Source organism: Melozone crissalis, unplaced genomic scaffold (genome assembly GCF_028551555.1).
Source record: "Melozone crissalis strain CALT ecotype California unplaced genomic scaffold, PUWL_Pcris_2 ptg000187l_1, whole genome shotgun sequence".
Classification (NCBI taxonomy): domain Eukaryota; kingdom Metazoa; phylum Chordata; class Aves; order Passeriformes; family Passerellidae; genus Melozone; species Melozone crissalis.
This window is the reverse complement of record NW_026535952.1, coordinates 2,151,836-2,171,386: the sequence shown is the minus strand read 5'-3', so window position 1 is coordinate 2,171,386 and position 19,551 is coordinate 2,151,836. Positions and strand designations below refer to the sequence as shown.

At 52.3% G+C, this 19,551-nt stretch overlaps 1 protein-coding gene and 1 long non-coding RNA gene across 5 annotated transcripts in view; both read right to left on the bottom strand.

Moving 5' to 3' along the window:
- LOC128948978 (uncharacterized) overlaps window positions 1–19,551 on the bottom strand; it is a 517,990-nt gene that overhangs the window by 121,021 nt on the left and 377,418 nt on the right. The gene's annotated exons all lie outside the window — the stretch shown is intronic.
- The window catches only part of RUNX1 (RUNX family transcription factor 1), a 90,465-nt gene continuing 72,950 nt past the window's right edge, over window positions 2,037–19,551 (bottom strand). For 2 of the 4 annotated variants that reach the window (XM_054293739.1, XM_054293738.1), the window contains 2 exons: window positions 6,609–6,770; window positions 2,037–2,530 (listed from right to left, as the gene is read on the bottom strand). In XM_054293739.1, coding sequence (XP_054149714.1) covers window positions 2,037–2,530; window positions 6,609–6,770 — 656 coding nt within the window. Of the gene's footprint in view, window positions 2,531–6,608; window positions 6,798–19,551 lie in introns of all 4 variants that reach the window. The other 2 variants (XM_054293736.1, XM_054293740.1) reach the window with 2 other exon arrangements.

Sequence of the window (19,551 nt, the reverse complement as noted above, 5' to 3'; positions counted from 1 at the left end):
ATAATCAGCTCATTTGGGACTCACACGTGTCAACATCAGCAGTTTGGAGTTCAGGAGTAGTACAAGAGCTGCATTCAGAGCAAACCCTCAATAAAATAGTGCCAAAAACGTTACAGTGACATCTGATATGTTTGTGCTGGGGCGATGGGCGGCCGTGACGGCTCCTGAACCTGCTCCTAGTAAAACCCTTGTAGATTTACTACAGGGCACAACATTGGCTACACCAGCTTTAAATACCCCTGCTCTTCTCCCAGAAGATGCAAATGGAAGGGTTGTCCTGGCCCTGGCTTTTCTGGAGCTTTCCAGGAAGGGACGTGTTTGCCAGCAGAGTGGAACGTGGCTTTTGTGCCGCACAGAAATCCTGGCAGCAAATCTCGCCCAGATTCCATCAGAGCCAGGACTTCCCCCTTGCCCTGGGAATCCCAGAACCAGGGAATGCTTTGGGTTGGGAGGGATCCTAAAGCTCATCCACCAAAATTGCCATGGACAGGGACCCTTTCCACTGTCCCAGGCTGCTCCAGCCTGGCCTTGGACACTGCCAGGATCCAGGGGCGGCCACAGCTGCTCTGGGAATTCTATTCCAGGGCCTCCCACCCTGCCAGGGAACAATTCCTAATTCCCAGTTCCCATCCAGCCCTGCCCTCTGGCACTGGGAGCCATTCCCTGTGTGCTGTCCCTGCAGTGGGCAGGTATTTAATTCGGGAATATTGAATTTGCCTTAGGAAGTATCTATGTCCTGATTCCTGATCCTGAGGGTCACCACTGGTGACAAAGGAGGAGGAGGGAGAGATGACTCCACCACTTGGAAAGGGACAGAAATTCCCAGGGATTTTGGTGCCTTCCAGCAGGAACTGGGCACCTCAATGCCTTCGAGGACCTAAGCTGAGTAAAATGAGAGCAAGATAATTGTAAACAATATTTTTAGGGAATTCAGAGGTCACTTTTGCCCATCGTTATTCCAGCGTTTTTCAATGTGAGAAATTTGACTTTGGCTGCTACCAAAAAAAGGCAATTGCTGATATTTTTTTTTAATATAGGCATATTTAAATAATAATAGTATCAACAAATAAGAAAAGTCTAAATATCAGGCATAAATATCAATCAACTCATCAAAGAAATACAGTAGTTGAAAATGACCCAAGGCTGTAGCCATTGTGTTAAAAAAAAAAAAAGTCCAAGAGATAAAAAGTTAAATTACCTCATTGAAAAAGGGGCTGATTCTTTCAGTTGACAAAGCAAGAAAGAAGCAAGCATGATTAAACCAAAAAAAGAGCAAAATCTTTTTTTTTTTTGCAATTTATAAGGTGCCAAGAGAAATAAAACAAATTAGATGCAAAGCAGGATAAGCTGCATCCTAAAAAAGAAAACAAAACAAAACCAAAAAACACCAAAAAACCTAAACCCAAAACAAAATAAAACAAAACAAAAAAACCAGTAATAAAAAACCTCCATATTCTTTGGAATATACAAACAAAACAAAGAAAAGAAAGAATGAAGTCCAACATATAAAACCTCTCATTCACAGCATTGCGAAAACAGAAGCGTTCACAGTTTCCCTCTGGGAATCTTCCTATACTTCCTTACACTTAAGATGCCCCTAAGATGCAGTAAACTCACTAAGATTTATCTTTGTTTTTTGGTTTTTTTTTTTTTTTTTTTAAGGTTTTAAGTCTTAAAAATAGAAGTGAACCGAAATTCTCTTTTAGGGCTGTGGAGACCTTCAAGCCCAGGCACGTTGGGAAGCCACAGGCCTGGAATCAGGCTGGATACCCTTCTATCCACCCTTGCTACCTCTGCACCACCAACTGGGGCCTCCTCCTTCCCAGGAGCACGTTTTCCTGCCGGGAATCCTTTGCCAGGGCCTGGCAACGAGAGCCACCGCCCCTGGGAGCGCTGACTTCCCGAGGGTTCGCTCCTGAAACTCGTGGATGAACGCGGCAGGGCCCGCGGGGAAGTTTCTGGGATCCCTCCGGGCGCCGGGCAATGGGAAGTGCGTGAAGTCCTGATTCTCGAGCTCCTTCCTGACCTCCTGATCCTCAGTAGGGCCTCCACACGGCCTCCTCCAGCCTGGCCGTGCTGGCCATGTTGGTGGGCGAGTTGCTGTGGCTGCCTTCGGCCTCCACCACATCGCTCTGGTTGGGCAGGCTGGGGTTGAGCAGCGCGGAGCCCGTGGAGGCGTTGGTGCAGGGCGGGTGGATGCGCGGCGGCGAGCGCTCCCCGCCCGAGATCATGGAGAACTGGTAGGAGCCGGCCGAGGTGCCGTAGTACAGGTGGTACGAGGGGGAGCTGGTCTGGAAGGGGCCGCCCTGGGCCTGAGAGGAGCCGGGGTAGGGCGGCGGGAGGTACGTGTGGTACCTGGAGGCCGTGGACATGGCCGACATGCCGATGCCGATGGCGGAGCTGACGGGCGTGGGCGTGTAGGTGAAGGCGCCCGGGTAGTGCATGCGCGGGTCGGAGATGGACGGCAGCGCCGGGAAGGAGCGCTCGATGCCCACCCGGGGGTCGCTGAACGCCGTCAGCTCGGACGCTCCTGGGCAAGGGAACGGAGGGAGAGGAATGTTATGGGATCACCACAATGAATGAGGAAAGGAGGAACCTCAGAGATCATCCAGGCCCAGCTGTGCCCTGTGCCCAGCTTGTTGAAGCGAGTGCCACATCCAGGCCTTGGGCACTGCTAGGGATGGGCACTGCCAAGGCCTGAGCACCCTTTCCATGGGCAAATTCCTGCTGCTGTCCAAGCTGAGCCTGCCCTGGTCTGGCCTGAGGCTGTCTGAAGCTACGTCAAGGAAGGTATAGGTTGGATATTAGGAAAAAAATTTCACTGAAAGAATAATGAAGTATTGGAATGCTCTTCCCAGGGAGGTGGTAGAATCACCATCTCTGGATGTGTTTAAAAGACTGAACATGGAACTTGGTGCTATAGTCTACTTGAGGTGTTTGGGCATAGCTTGGACTTGATGATCTTAGAGGTCTCTTCCAACCTCATTATTCTGTGATTGTGTGTTCCCTCTGCTCCTGTCCCTGTTCCCTGGCAGCAGAGCCCGACCCCCCCGGCTGTGCCCTCCTGGCAGGGCCTTGTGCAGAGCCACAAGGGCCCCTGAGCCTCCTTTGCTCCAGCCTCAGCCCCTTCCAGCTCCTCAGGGATTCTGCAGCCCCTTCCAGCTCCTCAGGGATTCTGCAGCCCCTTCCAGCTCCCTCAGGGATTCTGCAGCCCCTTCCCAGCTCCCTCAGGGATTCTGCAGCCCCTTCCAGCTCCTCAGGGATTCTGCAGCCCCTTCCCAGCTCCTTACAGAATCCCTGGGTCTGGCAAAGCCCTGCCAGCCCATGCAGTGCCAGCTGTGCCCCATGGGCACCCTGTCCCCAGCGCAGAGCACTCAGTGCCACCTCCAGGGGACACCTGCAGGGATGGGCACTGCAAAGCTCCCTGGGCAGCCCCTGCCAAGGCCTGAGCTCCCTTTCCATGGGCAAATTGCTCCTGGGGTCCAAGCTGAGCTTCCTCTGGCACAGCTCCTTTCCTCTCACTCTGAAATGTTCCACAGGAGAGTCAAATCCTGCTCTGCTGTCTCTGACATCCATGGAATTATGTCCTGTCCCATCCTCTCTTTCCCTGCCCAGATTAAACAAGAGCAGCAGATCCTCTTTAGGAAGGATCCTCATCGTGACTCAGGTGAATGGAAGGTCTCATCTCCAGAGCTGGCAGCTCTGCCTAGTTAAGATAACAACAATAATTAACAATAATCTTCTGGAAAAAAATTATTTCCAGAAGAAAGACAACTTCTCCTGGCAGCCAAGGCGTGGAGTCTGCAGCCAAGGAGCCGTGTGCTGAAGGAAATACTCCTGAGGAGGAGCAGAGGGAAAACAAAGCTCTTGGCTCTCCCCACATTCCAAGCTGGAGCAGACAGAGTCTGGGATTCTTGGAGCAGACACACTCCAGAGCCAAGCTCTGAAAGCTCATCGGGACACATCAGCCCGCCTTGAGGAGCCTGAATTTCTCAGAAGAGCTCTGAACTTGCTCTTTGCCTCCTTCAGAATTTACCATCCTTTGTTTTTCTCTGGAAAATTAATGGCAACCCATTTCGTTCCCCTAAACCCCATCACCTTTAGGTCTAACGTGGGCAAACACAGGATGGAATGGAGCAGCAGGAGCTCTGCAGGAGGCAAGGTTAAGGTGGCATCTGCCAGATTTTAAATGCTGCTTCCACACTTCATTCCTGAGAAACTTCCTAAAACTGCCTGGATACATTGTTCATCAGAGGAGGGTTCCTGTTGCCCTGGCAAAAGGCAGAGTAATGACATTTTATGTCAAGATGGTTCAAATATCTCCCACATTGTTGTTTTTCCTTGGAGACACCAGGTCTTCAGTTGGGAGGGCCTAAAATCCTCCTCAGATTTGCTCTTTGTTCTGCCAAAGAGAAGATTTTTTTCAAGTGTGGGTGACAGAAAAGGTTGTGACGGATTCTCCCAGGAATGCTGAATGACATTTAATGTAAGGAATTAGAACAGGAAAAGAAGGAGGCTGATGTGGGAACAAAACCCCTCCAGGTTTCTTCACAAGGCATGGAGAAACTCTGCCAGCTCCAAGGAAAATCCCTGTGGCCATGGGCAGAAAAAGCAGCTCTGTGGAGAAGGACCTGGTGGAAAACTAAGGGGAATTCTAAATTTTTTTTTAATTTTTGATTTCTAATTCTGTATAAATAAAGAATGAGAAATTTTACAGGCTTTTTTAAAAAAAGAAATGGCTTTTTCTGAAAAGTTCTCTGTGTTTTCAGTCCTCTCTACAATGCACTTATCACCCAGACCTAGCAAATAATTTAGATTTGGTGTGAGGCTTTCAAAGCAAGCTCTACATGACAGCAGCAGAGCAGGCTGGAGCACGTTCAAGTGGTTCCCTCTGATCTCAGGAGAAACCCTGAGCCTTCAAACGAGAGCAAGATGTGGAGTTAAAGGAGGGATTTTTGCAAAAGCTGCATGCAAATTAGAATGATATGGCTCTCACTCATTTCTAGAAAATTCCTGCTGCTGCACGCACAGATTGCTTCAAGATGTGCAGGTCAGGGTGGGATTGGGGTGGAATCCACTCCCGTTTTTCTGGTGGCTTCTAAAGCTCTGCAGGACAATTTGATGGGCATGGGTGTGACTGTGTTCACAGGGGTTTTCAGGATGAGAGAGAGATGAGAATGTTGACTCCACGATCAGAAGTCTTGATTTATTGTTTTATGATAGATATATTACATTACAACTATACTAAAAAGGAATGGAAAGAAAAGTTCTCAGAAGGTAGCTAAGCTGAGAATAGAATAGAAGAATGATAACAAAGCAGCTCTCCCAGACTCTGTCCGAGATAGCTCAGTCTTCGGTTGGCCATTAATTATAAACATCCAACATGGGCCAATCACAGGTGCACCTGTTGCATTCCACAGCAGCAGATAACCATTGTTTACATTTGTTGCTGAAACTTCTCAGAAAAGATTTTAATGAAAAGAGGTCTGCAGCACATGGGAAACAAGAAAATCCAGTGCAACATCTAAAATGTCCAACGCCACCATCCTGCAGCCAATGTCCACCCGAAACCTGCCGTGCTCTGCTCTGGATTTAGGGGGAGGGAAGGAAACAGAGCTGCAATATCTTGGAGTACCTTGGAATGCCATCCATTCCTTGGCAATGTGAATAATTTTAATCACTCCCTACACCTTCAAAGTGTTGCTTTTCCTCCTTTCCCTTCTTTTTTGACAGTGCTCTGTTGGGCTCCCAAGCCCAGGAGCAACCCTGGCATGGTGGGAAGTGTCCCTGTCCCTGGCAGGGAACGGGATGGGCTTTAAGATTCCTCGCACCCCAAACCCCAAATCCCATTTTGGGATTCAGGTTGGACACCAGATGGAATTTCCTTCTGGCAAGGTGCTCAGGCCTTGGGAAGAGCTGCCCAGGGAGGGGATGGGGGTGGCACTCAGTGCTCTGGGCTGGGGACAAGGTGGGGACGGGGCACAGCTGGGACTTGATGACCTTTGAGATCTTTCCCAGCCCAGTCTGGGACTGGTTTATCACAACACAGCTCATTTGTGGAAATTCTCTATTTATTAAAATTCTCTGTTTCTCTGCTCTTCCCACAAATCCCCCAGACCCTCGGAACGAGCTTTGCCAGAGAGCCCCTGAAGGGCTGGGGCAGCACCTGGGCCACCAGTTTGTCACCAGGGAAGCGTCCCTTGGCTTGGGGGCAGCAGGGATGGGGACAGGGCCACCAGTTTGTCACCAGGGAAGGTCCCCTTAGCATGGAGAGCCCAGGGGTGGGGACAAAGCCACAAGTTTGCCACTGGAAAATGTCCCTTTGTCATGGAAGGCACAGGGGTGGGGACAGGGTCAGCGGTTTGTCACCAGGGAAGTGTCCCTTTCTCATGGAGAGCCCAAGGGTTGGGGACAGGGCCACCAGTTTGCCACCAGGGAAGGTCCCCTTGGCATGGAGAGTCCAGGGGTTGGGACAGCAGATTGTCACCAGGGAAGCACTCCCTTGGCTTGGGGGCAGCAGTGTGGGCACAGGGCCAGCATTCTTCCCCCGGGGAGTGTCCCTGTGTCCCTGTGTCCCTGTGTCCCTGTGTCCCGGGGCTGCTCCTTACCCGAGAGGCGGCTGGAGAGTTCGGCCGTGAGCGAGGTGATGCCGCCGGCCCGGCCAGGTGAGATGGGCGTGGCCGGGTGCACGGCGGGCGTGGCCATGGAGCCCAGGTACTGGTAGGACTGGTCATAGGACCAGGGCGGCGAGGGCTGCACCTGCCGGGAGTCTGCAAGCACAAACACACCCATGAGTGCTCCCTATAACACGATTTTATTTTATTTTATTTTATTTTATTTTATTTTATTTTATTTCCTTATATGATTTTATTTTATCTTATTTTATCTTATTTCATTTCATTTAATTTCATTTCATGATTATTTTATATTTTTATTATTTTAATATTATATATTAAAATTATATTTATCATATTATATATTTCTTCTTTTAATATTTAATATTAATATATTAATATTATAATATTTAAAATATTTAACTAAACATTACATTTATTAAAATTTATTAAATATTTAATTATTTTAAATTTTATTATTTTTATTATTTTATCTTATTTTATTTTATTATTTCATTTCATTTCATGTCAATTTTTTTTTCCTTGCGAAGCTTTTTCGCTGTTTCCCATTAATAACAGGCAGGAAAAATTGTGCACAAAATTACACACAGAATCACTGGGTTGGAACAGACCTTTAAGGTCATCGAGTCCAACCCACGCCCCAACACCAGAGAAGAAGAAAAGGAAAAGCAGATTAAAATTTCCAAGGGGAAAACTCCTCCTCAGTCTTTGGGGCTGTGTGTCCACAGCTCTTTTAGCCAAAAATTGTCATGCAGGGCATCAAGGACAGCTCAAATCCCACCCAGTGCCACCCCTGCCATGGCAGGGACACCTCCCACTGTCCCCAGTGTCCAGCCTGGCCTTGGGCACTGCCAGGGATGCAGGAATGGAATTCCATGCCAGCCCTGCCCACCCTGCCAGGGAACAATTCCTCATTGCCAGGATCCCACCCAGCCCTGCCCTCTGGCACTGGGAGCCATCCCCCCCTTGTCACTGCAGCTCCTGGGGGACACAGACTCCACAAAGCCACCAAGGGATTCTGTTCTGCCCACAGGAACCCTTGGGATGAGGTTTGGAATCAGAGGAGCCCAAAAAGGAGTTGGTCCAAATCAGTTGCCTCAACTCTTCCCTGCTTGTTTCATTTTGCAGGTGAAGCTGAGATCTTGAAAGATCTCATTTTTGCATAAATCAAAGGAATCAAGCAGTTTCCTCTCCCCTTTACCCACCCAAATTTCCCCTCCTATTTTTAGTAAAATCTTTTCTATTTTCTTCAGCTTTAAGAGCATCCTCCTGCAGCTCCTTTAAGACAATTGCCTTTGTTGAAAGAAAACCAAATGCTGGATGATCTGCATGCAGATAAAACTGATACCAGCAAGGAAGGGAAATTTCCCAAGTCTGAGACGAAGACTTTGATCTCCCATCAGAAAGCCCATCTGGAAAATATTCTTTTGTTGTCCTTTAAGGAGATGAGTTTTACATTTTGTTTGTTCCATCTGTTTACAAGGCAGGATTTATCCAAAACCCCCAGCTTCTCAAAAGCCACTGCTGAAGCTGCAGATTGAAGTTGGATTTTTCTGCTGAGTAACAAGCTCAAATTCAGATATTATTAATATTTAATTTTTTTTTTCAGGCAGCCATCCTTCAAAATAAAATCAGTTGTCTCATGTTGGTAAAAAAGCAACATCCAACTGCATCAAATGGGCTTTAGGAGGAACAAGAAGAGCACAAAAGCTGTTGTGTTCTGGATTGCAGCATCACCTGGTTGTTAATTTATGGTCAGCGTTGATTCAGGAGCACAGGGAGGGACAGGAGGGAATCCAAGCTCCGGGGGTGGCATTAACACCAACACCCCAAAGCATCCCCAGAGTGAGCCAGGCCTGGGGTGACACTGCAGCTTTGGGCTCTGAAATGGGGCTCATGCAGCCACAGCTCCTCAATTTCAGCAGGCACTCCATGGATTTCAGGATCTCTGATTCCAAGTGCTGCAATCCCAGGAGCAGAATTCCAATAGGGAATCCCAGGCAGGACATGGAAAGTGCTTTGCACAGCCCAGGAGCCCTGGCCGTGCTCTGCCACGGGTCCTTCTGTCAGCTCCTTTTCGAGGGCTCTGCTCAGCTGCACCCCAGAATCCCAGAATTCCAAAGTTCCAGAGTTCCAGAATCCTGGAATCCCAGAACACCAGAATCCTGGAACCTCAGAATCCCAGAAGGCTGCAATCCCAAAATCCCGGAATCCTAGAATCCCAGAACACCAGAATCCCAGAACACCAGAATCCTGGAATCCCAGAACACCAGAGTTCCAGAATCCTGGAATCTCAGAATCCTGGAATCTCAGAATTCCAGAATCCAGGGAATCTCAGAATCCCAGAATCCTGGGATTCCAGAATCCCTGAATCCTGGAGTCTCAGAATCCCTGAATTCTGGAATTCTAGAATCCTGGAATAGTGGAATCCCAGAATTCCAGAATCCTGGAATGCCAGAATTTCAGAATCCCAGAATCCTGGAATCTCAGAATTCCAGAATCCTGGAATCCCAGAATCTCAGAATCCCGGAATCCTGGAGTCTCAGAACCCCAGAATTCCAGAACCCCGGAATCTTGGAAGCCGAGAATCTCAGAATCCCAGAATCCTGGAATCCCAGAATTCTGGACTCTCAGAATCCCAGTATTCCGGAATCCTGGAATCTCAGAATCCCAGAATTGCACACCCCCAGAATCCTGGAATCTCAGACTCTCTGTACCCCAGAATCCCCGAAATCCAGAATCCCAGAATTCCACAATCCCAGAACCCCAGAGTCCCCCATGGACACCAGGAAGGAGGTGCAGGACAAGATGGAGGAAGCCGGATCTCGTCACACATTTACAGAACACTGCGAGAAGAGTGGATTGAAACCTGGTTTCTTTCTTTCAGTGCCACTGAAATGAGCACCCCAGGGTGGGTGAGGTTGGAGGGACCCTGGGGGTCACCGGGGCCACCTCTGGGTCACCCCAGAGCCCAGGGATTGTGGGATTATATTCTGGAATATGTCAGGAGGAGACTCCAGCCCCTCTCTGGGCTCTGCTCCAGCTCGGGCCCTGCCCAGGGCAGAAGTTCCTGTGAGGGGAATTGCTGGGCTCAGGCCCTGCCCGTGGCTCTGGGGCCATTGCTGGGCCTGGAGCAGAGCCTGGGCCTGCTCTGAGCTCGGCACACAGGGACAGACACAGGGACAGACACAGGACAGACACAGGGACAGACAGAATTCACAGAATGCCAGAATGACCAGGTTGGGAGAGACCTTTAAGACCATCGAGTCCAGCCCAGCCCCAACTGAACCCTGGCCCCCAGTGCCACATCCAGGCTCTGTTAAACACACCCAGGGATGGGGACTCCACCCCCTCCCCGGGCAGCCATTCCAGAACTTTCTCACCCTTGCTGGAAAAACCTTTTCCCTGCTCTCCAGCCTGTATTTCCCTTGGTGCAGCTCGAGGCTGTGTGCTCTGGGTGTGTCAGTGCTGCTGCAGACAGAGCCCAGCCCCAGGTGAGCACAGGCCCCTTTCAGGAGCTGTGAGAGTGATGGGGGCAGCCCTGAGTCTCCTTTTCTCCAGGCCGAGCACCCCCAGCTCCCTCAGGGCTTCCTCACAGGGTTTGTGTTCCCAGCCCCTCTCCAGCCTCGTTGTCCCCTCTGGATGTGCTCAGTGTCCCAAGGTCCTTCCCAAAGTGAGGGGCCAGAGCTGGGCACAGACTCCAGGTGTGCCCTCAGCAGTGCAGGGGCAGAGTGATCCCCCTGCTCCAGGGACAGCCAGGGACAGACACAGGGACAGCCACAGGGACACACACAGGGACAGACACAGGGACAGACACAGGGACAGCCAGGGACAGACACGGGGACAGCCACAGGCCCAGGCAGGCCCAGGCAGGGCTGAGGCCCCTCTCTCTCCCTGGGGCTCCTCTCCAGGCTGAGCAGCCCCAGCTCCCTCAGCCTTTCCTGGGCACGGAGCTGCTCCAGGCCCTTGCTCAGCTCCAGGAGCTCCTGGCCCTGCTGTGCTGAGGAGCCAGAGCTGGGCACAGCAGCCAGAGGTGCCCCCAGGGCTGGGCACAGGGGCAGCATCAGCCCTGACTTGCTGGCAATGCCCATCCCGATGCACCCCAGAAGGAAAAACATCGGTGCACAAAAGCTGCATCTTGACTAAAAATCAAATCATGAACCGAAATCTCTGTAAGAATGCCCACAAAAATCCTGGAAGTCCCTGCCCCATCCATTTCCTGTTACCTTCACCTCTGGGGTTCCTAAAGCAATGCCAGCAGCCCCAGAGACCCCCTTTATTAATCTCCTCATCCCATTAAGTCTCTCTTAAGTGAAGGTTCAAGCAACCAATCAATTTTCTGTCTTGATACCTGCATTCCCAATCCCTGAACTCGCTCTTAAAGATTCCCTTTTTGCCATCAGCCTGGTTAAGGGCCTGCACTCTACTGAGGGATGGAAATACAGTGAATTATAGATGTACACACATGAAAGCAGGTTGTGCTGATAACCCCAGGCACCACCCTCCCAGTTCTTTTTAATAAAAAGTGGAGAAAAGCATCCCTGGAATTGCATTTTTATGGCCCAATTTCAGTACCAAGAGGCAAACCCAGCTCCCAGCAAAGTCTGCATTTCCAGCTGCTGGATCAAGGGCCTCAAACAATATTTTATTTTGAGGATATCTGCTTTCCTTCAGTTTTCAGGTTTCCCAAAATTAAACTGGAATGGGTTGGAATTGAACCCATAAAAAAAGCAACAAAGTCTTTCCTGCTTTCCAAATAAAGAGGGCTCAGGAGCTGGTAGCTTGGCATGGGGAACTGAAGTGGTTGAAGTTAATCTGGTGAAAATCTGCTGCAAATAAACGGGAGTTGCTTCCCAACTGGGAATATCTGTGAGGAGATCTCCAGGCAGAGCTACTTCAACACAAATAACCCGAAGAGTTTTGGGTCCGCACAGTTTTCATGCCAAACAGGATCCCCCAAATCACTGAAAAGCAGCTCAAACCAACACAAAACCAGGGAAGTCAGTGCCCAGTCCTCCCAGCGCTTCTCCCACTAGCGATTACTTTCCATTTCTGCTTTTTATGGTGTGAGAAAACGCATTTCTAACATGCAAACAGTTATTAATGGCAGGCAGCCCCTGCAGGGCCAGAATTATGGTGCAATAATTCACACCTCCCCACAATCACGAGCTCTCCCGTCCCCTTCCCTCCCGCCTCACACCCCATTAAGCGCCGACTATTGAACCATCATCTTTCGTGTCTCGTCTTGTTTTATTGCCCCGAAATCGCCGCGTTCTGCGGGCGGGCGCTCAGCAGCTGTAATTAACAGCTGTAATTAACCCGTGCAGATGTTGCGCAACCTTTAACGATTTAACCAAGCGCGCTACGGGGGGAGGGACAGGGGTGGAAAAAAACTACCGAGGAGAGCGGGGCTCCCCTTGGCGGGGTGCTCGGGCTGCTTTCCCGGCTGTTTCCCGGTTGTTTCCCAGCTGTTTCCCCAGATGTTTCCCCAGATGTTCGCTGGCCCAGCTGTGCCCGCGGGGTGCAGTTACGCGCTGTGGCCGCTGGGTGGCGCTGGCGCTCCGGGCAGCGCCGGCCCCGCGGAGCCCCCGGAGCCTCCTGAGCCCCTCCAAAAACCCCCCGGACCCCCGTGAGCCCCCCCAAAACCCCCAAACCCCCTGACCTATCCCGGAACCCCCTGACCTACCAAAAAGCCTCCGGACCCCCCTGAGCACCCCAAAACCCCCGGACCCCCCTGAGCCCCCCAAAATCCCAAAACCCCCTGACCTACCCCGGACCCCTCTGAGTCCCCCAAAAACCCCAAAACCCCCTGACCTCCCCTTGAGCCCCCCAAAAACTCCCCGGACCCCCCTGAACCTACCAAAAACCCCCTGAAGCCTCTGAGCCCCCCTGAGTCCCCCAAAACCCTCCTGAGCCCCCTGAGCCCCCCGGAACCCCTGAACCCCCTCTAAGCCCCCCAAACCCCCCCTGAGCTCCCCTGGACCCCCCGGATTCCTCTGAACCCCCCAAAACCCCTTTGAGCTCCCCAAAACCCCCCTGAACTCCCCGGACCTCCCTGAGCTACTGGACCCCCCTGAGCCCTCCGGACCCCCTCAGAACCCCCTGAACCCCTGAGCTCCCCTGGACCCCCCTGAGTTCCTCCTGAGCCTCCCGGATCCCCCTGAGGCCCCTGAACTCCTCTGGAACCCCCTGAGCCCCCCCGGACCCTCCTGAGCCTCCCGGACCCCCCTGAACCCCCCTGAGCCCCCCCAGACCCTCCTGAGCCACCTGAGCTCCCTCGGACCCTCCTGAGTCCCTCCTGAGACCCTCCAGATCCTCCTGAACCCCTCCGGACCCCCCTGAGCTCCCTCAAACCCCCCTAAACCCCCCCTGAGCCCCTCCTGAGCTCCCTGAGCTCCCCAGACCCCCCTGAACCCCCCAAACCCCCGAGCTGCAGCTCCCCCAAGCCCTCACAGAGCTCTGGGAACGGCTCCTGTTTGTTCCCAATGGGAATTGCCCGAAAACGCATCCCTGCTGCTCAGGGCACTGTGGGGGTCCAAGAGAGGGAGGCACAGGAGGGGGCACGCAGTGATGGAATTCCTGAGTGGGAATGAACCCCCAGGGACCCCCCAGTGCCAGCCCAGAGCCCACCAAGCCCAGCCTGGGCATCCCAAAGGCTCCTGGAGCTGTGGCAGCCTCGGGGCCGTGCCCATTCCCTGGGCAGCCTGGGCAGTGCCAGCACCCTCTGGGCAAGAACCTTGCCCTGAAACCCAACCTAAATCCCTCCTGGCCCAGCCCCAGCCAGGATCCTGTCCCTGTGCCAGAGCAGGGATCAGAGCTGTCCCTCTGAGGAGCTGCAGTCCCACTGAGTCTCCCCTCAGTCTCCTTCCCTCCAGCTGGACAATCCAAACCCTCTCAGCCTCTCCAGGATGGCCCTTCCCCATCCTCCCAGCCCCACACCCAGGTGGATCCACCCAGACCTGGAGCCATCCCTGCTCAGCAGGCCCTGCCCGGGCAAGGGGGACAGACAAACACCTGCCAGGGACAGGAGCCTTTCCTGGGTGTGACACAGAGCAGAGTTTGGCTCCAAAGCTGTTCCTGACAGCCCAGGACAGAATGCAGAGTAACCTGATCCACTGAATGGTGTCGTGCTCGGGGCAGGGGGTGCAAAGAGGGGATTTAAGGTCCCTTCCATCCCAAACCATTCTGGGATTGTGAGAAATTCCTTCACACCTCAAGATGAAGGGTGAAGGCCTCTGCCAAAAGCACAGAACAGCTCCTGAGCTCTCACAGGACACTGAAAACTGCCCCAAAGCACAGAGGATGTAGAAATCAGTGGGACATAGAAACGGGAAGTCCTGGGACGGTAATTCCACATGATTCTGTTTTGGAGGGGGCACAATGCAAGGCACAGCTCGTGGAATCCCAGAATCCCAGACTGGATTGGGTTGGGAAGGACCTTAAAGGCCACCCAGTGCCACCCCTGCCATGGCAGGGACACCTCCCACTGTCCCAGGCTGCTCCAGCCCCAGTGTCCAACCTGGCCTTGGGCACTGCCAGGGATCCAGGGATGGAATCCACAACTTCTCTTGGAAAAATGAAAGGATCCCTCCAAGAACGCTGTTATTCTGCCAGCCCTAGGAAGCCACAAATCAGCAATTTTCAGTGGGTGATTCATAAAACCCCAGGTCAGATTTTTCCTTGAGGCCACAGCCAAAACCCCCTCCCTATTTCAGTATAACAAACAAACCAACCACACCAGGCTGGCTAAAGGGAAACCTCCACAAGATCTTTACATCCTGACCAGAAAACGCCTCGTTAAAAGCTCCACACCCAAAGCAGGTGACAGATCCTGGAGCACCGGGGGCTGCCAGGGAGGTGAGGATGTGGCTGAGCCCTGCTGTGATTCTGGATTGCAGGGAGAGCTCCGTGTGTCCCCGTGTCAAAAATAGGTCAGAAACTGTTGTAAAATAGCTGATAGATTGTTAAGCATGTACTGTTAGTTTGGTTATTATATTGTAAAAGGGGTTAAAGGGTAGTTATAAGAAATCAGGTACTCAAGGTACCATCACACACCTCAGTAAAGTGCACCACAGCCAGCCTGGACAGAGCTGCAATGGCCAATCAATTAAATCACCTTAAACCTTCATGCAAATAAAGGATCCAAACAGAAACCAATCCAGAGGGACAAAAAACAGGACAAAAAGGAGCTTCTGACCCAGGGGAGGTGTGCAGCTCCATCTGGGACACCACTGCAGGCCTTGCAGCATCCTCGAGGGAACACTCCTGCTTGGCCTGGACCTCCTGACTTCAGACCTTTCTTTTTATTGTAATAAATGCTGAAATAATTTCAGTACAGGGAGCCTGCTCTCGTTTTTAACATGTACTGTTAGTTTAGTGACTGTAAAAGGGGTTAAAGGGTAGTTATGAGAAATAAGGTACTCAAGGTACCATCACACACCTCAGTAAAGTGCACCACAGCCAGCCTGGACAGAGCTGTAATGGCCAATCAAGGCCTAAAACCTTCATCCAAATGAAGGATCCAAAAAGAGACTAATCCAAAGGGACAAAAAACAGGATAAAAAGGAGCTTCTGAGCCAGGGAAGGTGTGCAGCTCCATCTGGGACACCACTGCAGGCCTTGCAGCATCCTCGAGGGAACGCTCCTGCTTGGCCTGGACCTCCTGACTTCAGACTTTCTTTTTATTGTAATAAATGCTGAAATAATTTCAGTACAGGGAGCCTGCTCTCGTTTTTAACATGTACTGTTAGTTTAGTGACTGTAAAAGGGGTTAAAGGGTAGTTATGAGAAATAAGGTACTCAAGGTACCATCACACACCTCAGTAAAGTCCACCATGAGCCAGCCTGGACAGAGCTGTAATGGCCAATCAAGGCCTAAAACCTTCATCCAAATGAAGGATCCAAACAGAGACTAATCCAAAGGGACAAAAAGCAGGACAAAAAGGAGCTTCTGAGCCAGGGAATATGTGCAGCTCCATCTGGGACACCACTGCAGGCCTTGCAGCATCCTCGAGGGAACGCTCCTGCTCGGCCTGGGCCCCTTGGCTTTGGGCCTTTCTTTTATTGCAATAAACGCTGAAATCACTCTAGTACCAGGAGCCTGCTCTCGTTTTTAACATCTACTGTTATTTTGGTTACTGTAAAAGGGGTTAAAAGGGCAGTAATAAGGTACTCAAGGTACCGTCACACACCTCAGTAAAGGGCACCAGGAGCCAGCCTGGACAGAGCTGTAATGGCCAATCAAGGCCTAAAACCTTCATGCAAAGGAAGGATCCAAACAGAAACCAATCCAGAGGGACAAAAAACAGGATAAAAAAGGGGATTCTGACCACTGAATCTGTGGGGTTCCCCTGGACCATCAGGGCCATCACTGCAGGCCTTGCAGCATCCTCCACAGAACGCTCCTGCTCAGCCCATGGGTCCCCTGCTTTGGGCCTTTCTTTTATTGCAATGAACGCTGAAATCACTTCAGTACCGGGAGCTGCTCTCGTTTTTGTCACCCGCAGGTCACACACTGCTGCTGCTCCCGCTGCTGCTGCTGCTGCTGCTCCCAGCCCGGATCCCGGCAGATCCTGCGGGCCCGGCAGCTGCGGGAAGCAGCGGGGGCAGGGCGGGAGTCAGGCTGTGGAGCGGGGCAGGCACAGCTCGGAACGGGTCTGACTGCTGCTTTCATCCCCCTCTCACTGCCGCCTTCATCCCCCTCTCACTGCCGCCTTCATCCTCCTCTCACTGCCGCCTTCATCCCCCTCTCACTGCCGCCTTCATCTCCCTCTCACTGCTGTCTTTATCCTCCTCTCATTCCCACCTTCATGCTCATCTCATTCCCACCTTCAACCTCCTCTTATTCCCTCATTCCCTCTCACTGCCACCTTCATCCTCTTCTCACTGCCACCTTCATCCTCCTCTCATTCCTGCCTTCATCCTCCTCTCATTCCTGCCTTCATCCTCCTCTCATTCCCACCTTCATGCTCGTCTCATTCCCACCTTCATCCTCCTCTTATTCCCTCATTCCCTCTCACTGGCACCTTCATCCTCCTCTCATTCCCTTCATCCCCCTCTCACTGCCACCTTCATCCCCGTCTCATTCCTGCCTTCATCCTCCTCTCATCCTCCTCTCATTCCCTTCATCCTCCTCTCACTGCTGCCTTCATCCTCCTCTTATTCCTGCCTTCATCCTCCTCTCATTCCCACCTCCATCCTCCTCTCATTCCCTCACTGTCTCTCATTCCCCCCTCCCTCCCTGCCTCCCAGACCCCCCCTGCCCTCTCCCCCTGCGGTTCCCTGCCCCAGCCCCCTCCTCCAGGTGATTTCTGCCCAGAGGCGGTGCGGGCAGCCCCGAGCGCTGAACCCTTCATCATCATCATCATCACCTCTATTTCCGTCCCATAAATCCCCCGCCCCATCCCGGCACGGCCACAGCGGTTGCGAAAGCGCCGCTGCCGCCGCTGCCAGGCTTTCCTCTCGGCAGCTGCACAAATTTCTGTCCCTCACACGCAGCAAAGCCCGAAAGCGGCTCCGCAGATCCGGCCTGGAGCGGGCACGGGCTGGGTGGCAGCTGGGAACAGCCCGGGGGTGCCACCCTGGGGGCACACGGGAGGAGAGCCGGCTCCCGAACTGCCCTAAAGGCTTTTCTGGGGACGGCATTTGTCCCCCTTTCCCGGCTCTTTCCCTGTCTAATAAATACAATAAAATATAAAATATAAAAATAAAAATATATATAATATATATTATACATATTTTATATAATATATAAAATATATATAATATAAATTATATATATTATATATAATAATAAAAATATATAAAATATAAATATGTAGATCTAATTTGCATTACATTTGCTAATCTTTCCAAAGGGAAACTTTTTTTTTTGTGGTGTCACTTTGCCTTCTTCCCTCGGAGTGCGAGGCAAGGAACGCTCTTGACTGGGCTTGTTCATTCACAGAGGTGTCTTGCCCAATCGAGGAAATGACCTGTGAGCACAGAAATACTACGTGTACTTTTAAGCTCGGCAGAAAGATGCCAAAAGCTGCTTTAAAAAAAAAAAAAATAAATCCAGTTTGGCCTTTCCTCCTCCCCTGCTTTTGCCATCACCTCGCTCCTGTCTCTGCCTCTCTTCCCGCTCCTTTCCCTGCCCCAGCAGCTCCAGGTGGAGCGGTGGGAAGCACAAAAAAACCGGGAAATGATGCGGAATGACTCGGAGCTCCTCTCCCTCAGAAGCCAGGCATCCAAAATGAGTCAATCGCCCTCTCGCTGCCTCCCTGGGGACGCAGCAAATCCCAGCGCGGCGAGCGAGGTGTGGCGCTGCCGGCAGCCGAAGCCATTAGTCATGAGCATCAATAAGGGGGACTTTCCAAAAGTCCATCCCGGGCAGGGCAGCGGCCGCACAAGGCTGGCATTCTCGGCGCTGGAAAATTACCGAGCCAACTGTAAAATTCCACCAGCGGCTCCTTGTTGCCCCCGCGGGTTCGGTGCCCTGGCGGTGCCAGCCTGTGGCACCGGGGGCACAGCGCGGATCCCCCCCGCGCTCCGCAGGGAGGGTTTGCCGGGGGTTTCTCCTGTCCGGGGGAATTTACAGGGTAAGAGCTCCATCCCTGCTGTCCCCGAAGCCCCCGCGAGGCTGCCGGCAGGTGACAGGAGCCCTTCTGGCTGGCAGTGACGGTGACACACGCGGGGTGGGACAGGCTCCCAAACCCCCGGCTGTTCCCTGGAGAGGGATCTTAGGCAGGCACCTCCCAGCCTCAGTGCTTGCTTTCGTTTTATTTCACTGTTCCTGGAGTTTTGAGAAGGCTGGAGGGGGTTTGGGGACTCTAAGAAACTTTTGGGATGAGGGATGAGGGAGTTTTCTCACCTCCTGAGGTTGATCAGCCAAACATCAGCCCCGAGCACAAACCTTCCAAACGAGGCGGCTGAGGCTGTTCCAGCTGTGCTGGTGAAGATTTTTTCGCCAGCTTTTCTTTAGAATGAGCTGCCAGGGAAGGAGGAAAACCAAAGGAGTGCATCCCAATGGGTGTTTTAAAAAACTTTCCTTCAGTCTCCTCACATCCGTGACAAGGAAGTTGATGCTGCAGTGACAGCGAGATATTTGGAGATGATTGAGGGCAGCAGGAGAAAGCAACTGGGGATGTTTATATAGATAATGTTTATCCCTCGAGTTTAATGCTGCCTGGAGGAGCTGCTCAGAGCTTTGCACCCCAAAGAAACCAGCAGCATTCTGAGGGGTCCCCTAAAAACCTTCTACGAGTGCCAGCAGCAGGAAGCGCAGCCAGCGTGAGGAGCGGGATTTCACAATCGCAGCGCGGCTGCTGCCCCAGCAGGTCCGTACACAAACTAAAAACTGCTCGGTGAAACACAAACCATCCCTCTCCTCCTCCTCCTCCTCCTCCTCCTCCTGGGCACAGCAGCGCTGACAGCCCGGCTCGGAAAGGCGAGTTCAGCCAATTAAGGATGCATTCATTGTTCTTTGTCTCGCAGGTGTGAGTCAGCCCGAGAGCTGCAGGTATTTGTTCAACAGGAGACTCCGTCCCACCCCCATCCTCCTCTTCCCTCCCCGCTCCGGCGAGGAATGAAAAAAGAAGAATTCAAGAATTCAGCCTTGACCTTGCCCGGCTGCCGGAGGAGTCAGACTCGGTGTCGCTGCCGTGTCCTGCCCTATCTGAGTGTGTCCCGAAGCCCAGACGGACAGCGGGACTGCAGGGACGCGGCACAGGGACAACGGGGACAGCTGGTGCCACCCCCGTGCCCTCCTGGCAGGTGACACCCGCGCCCATGTGCGGGAGGGCACAGGGTCCCTGCACGGGCACAAGGGGGTGGCACCTCCTGGAGCGGGCACTGCTGTCCCTTGTTGTGCCCAGAAATCCGCAGGGAGAAACGCAACCTCTGCAATCGGCGGGGGAATCACCTGTGGGAGCTGCCC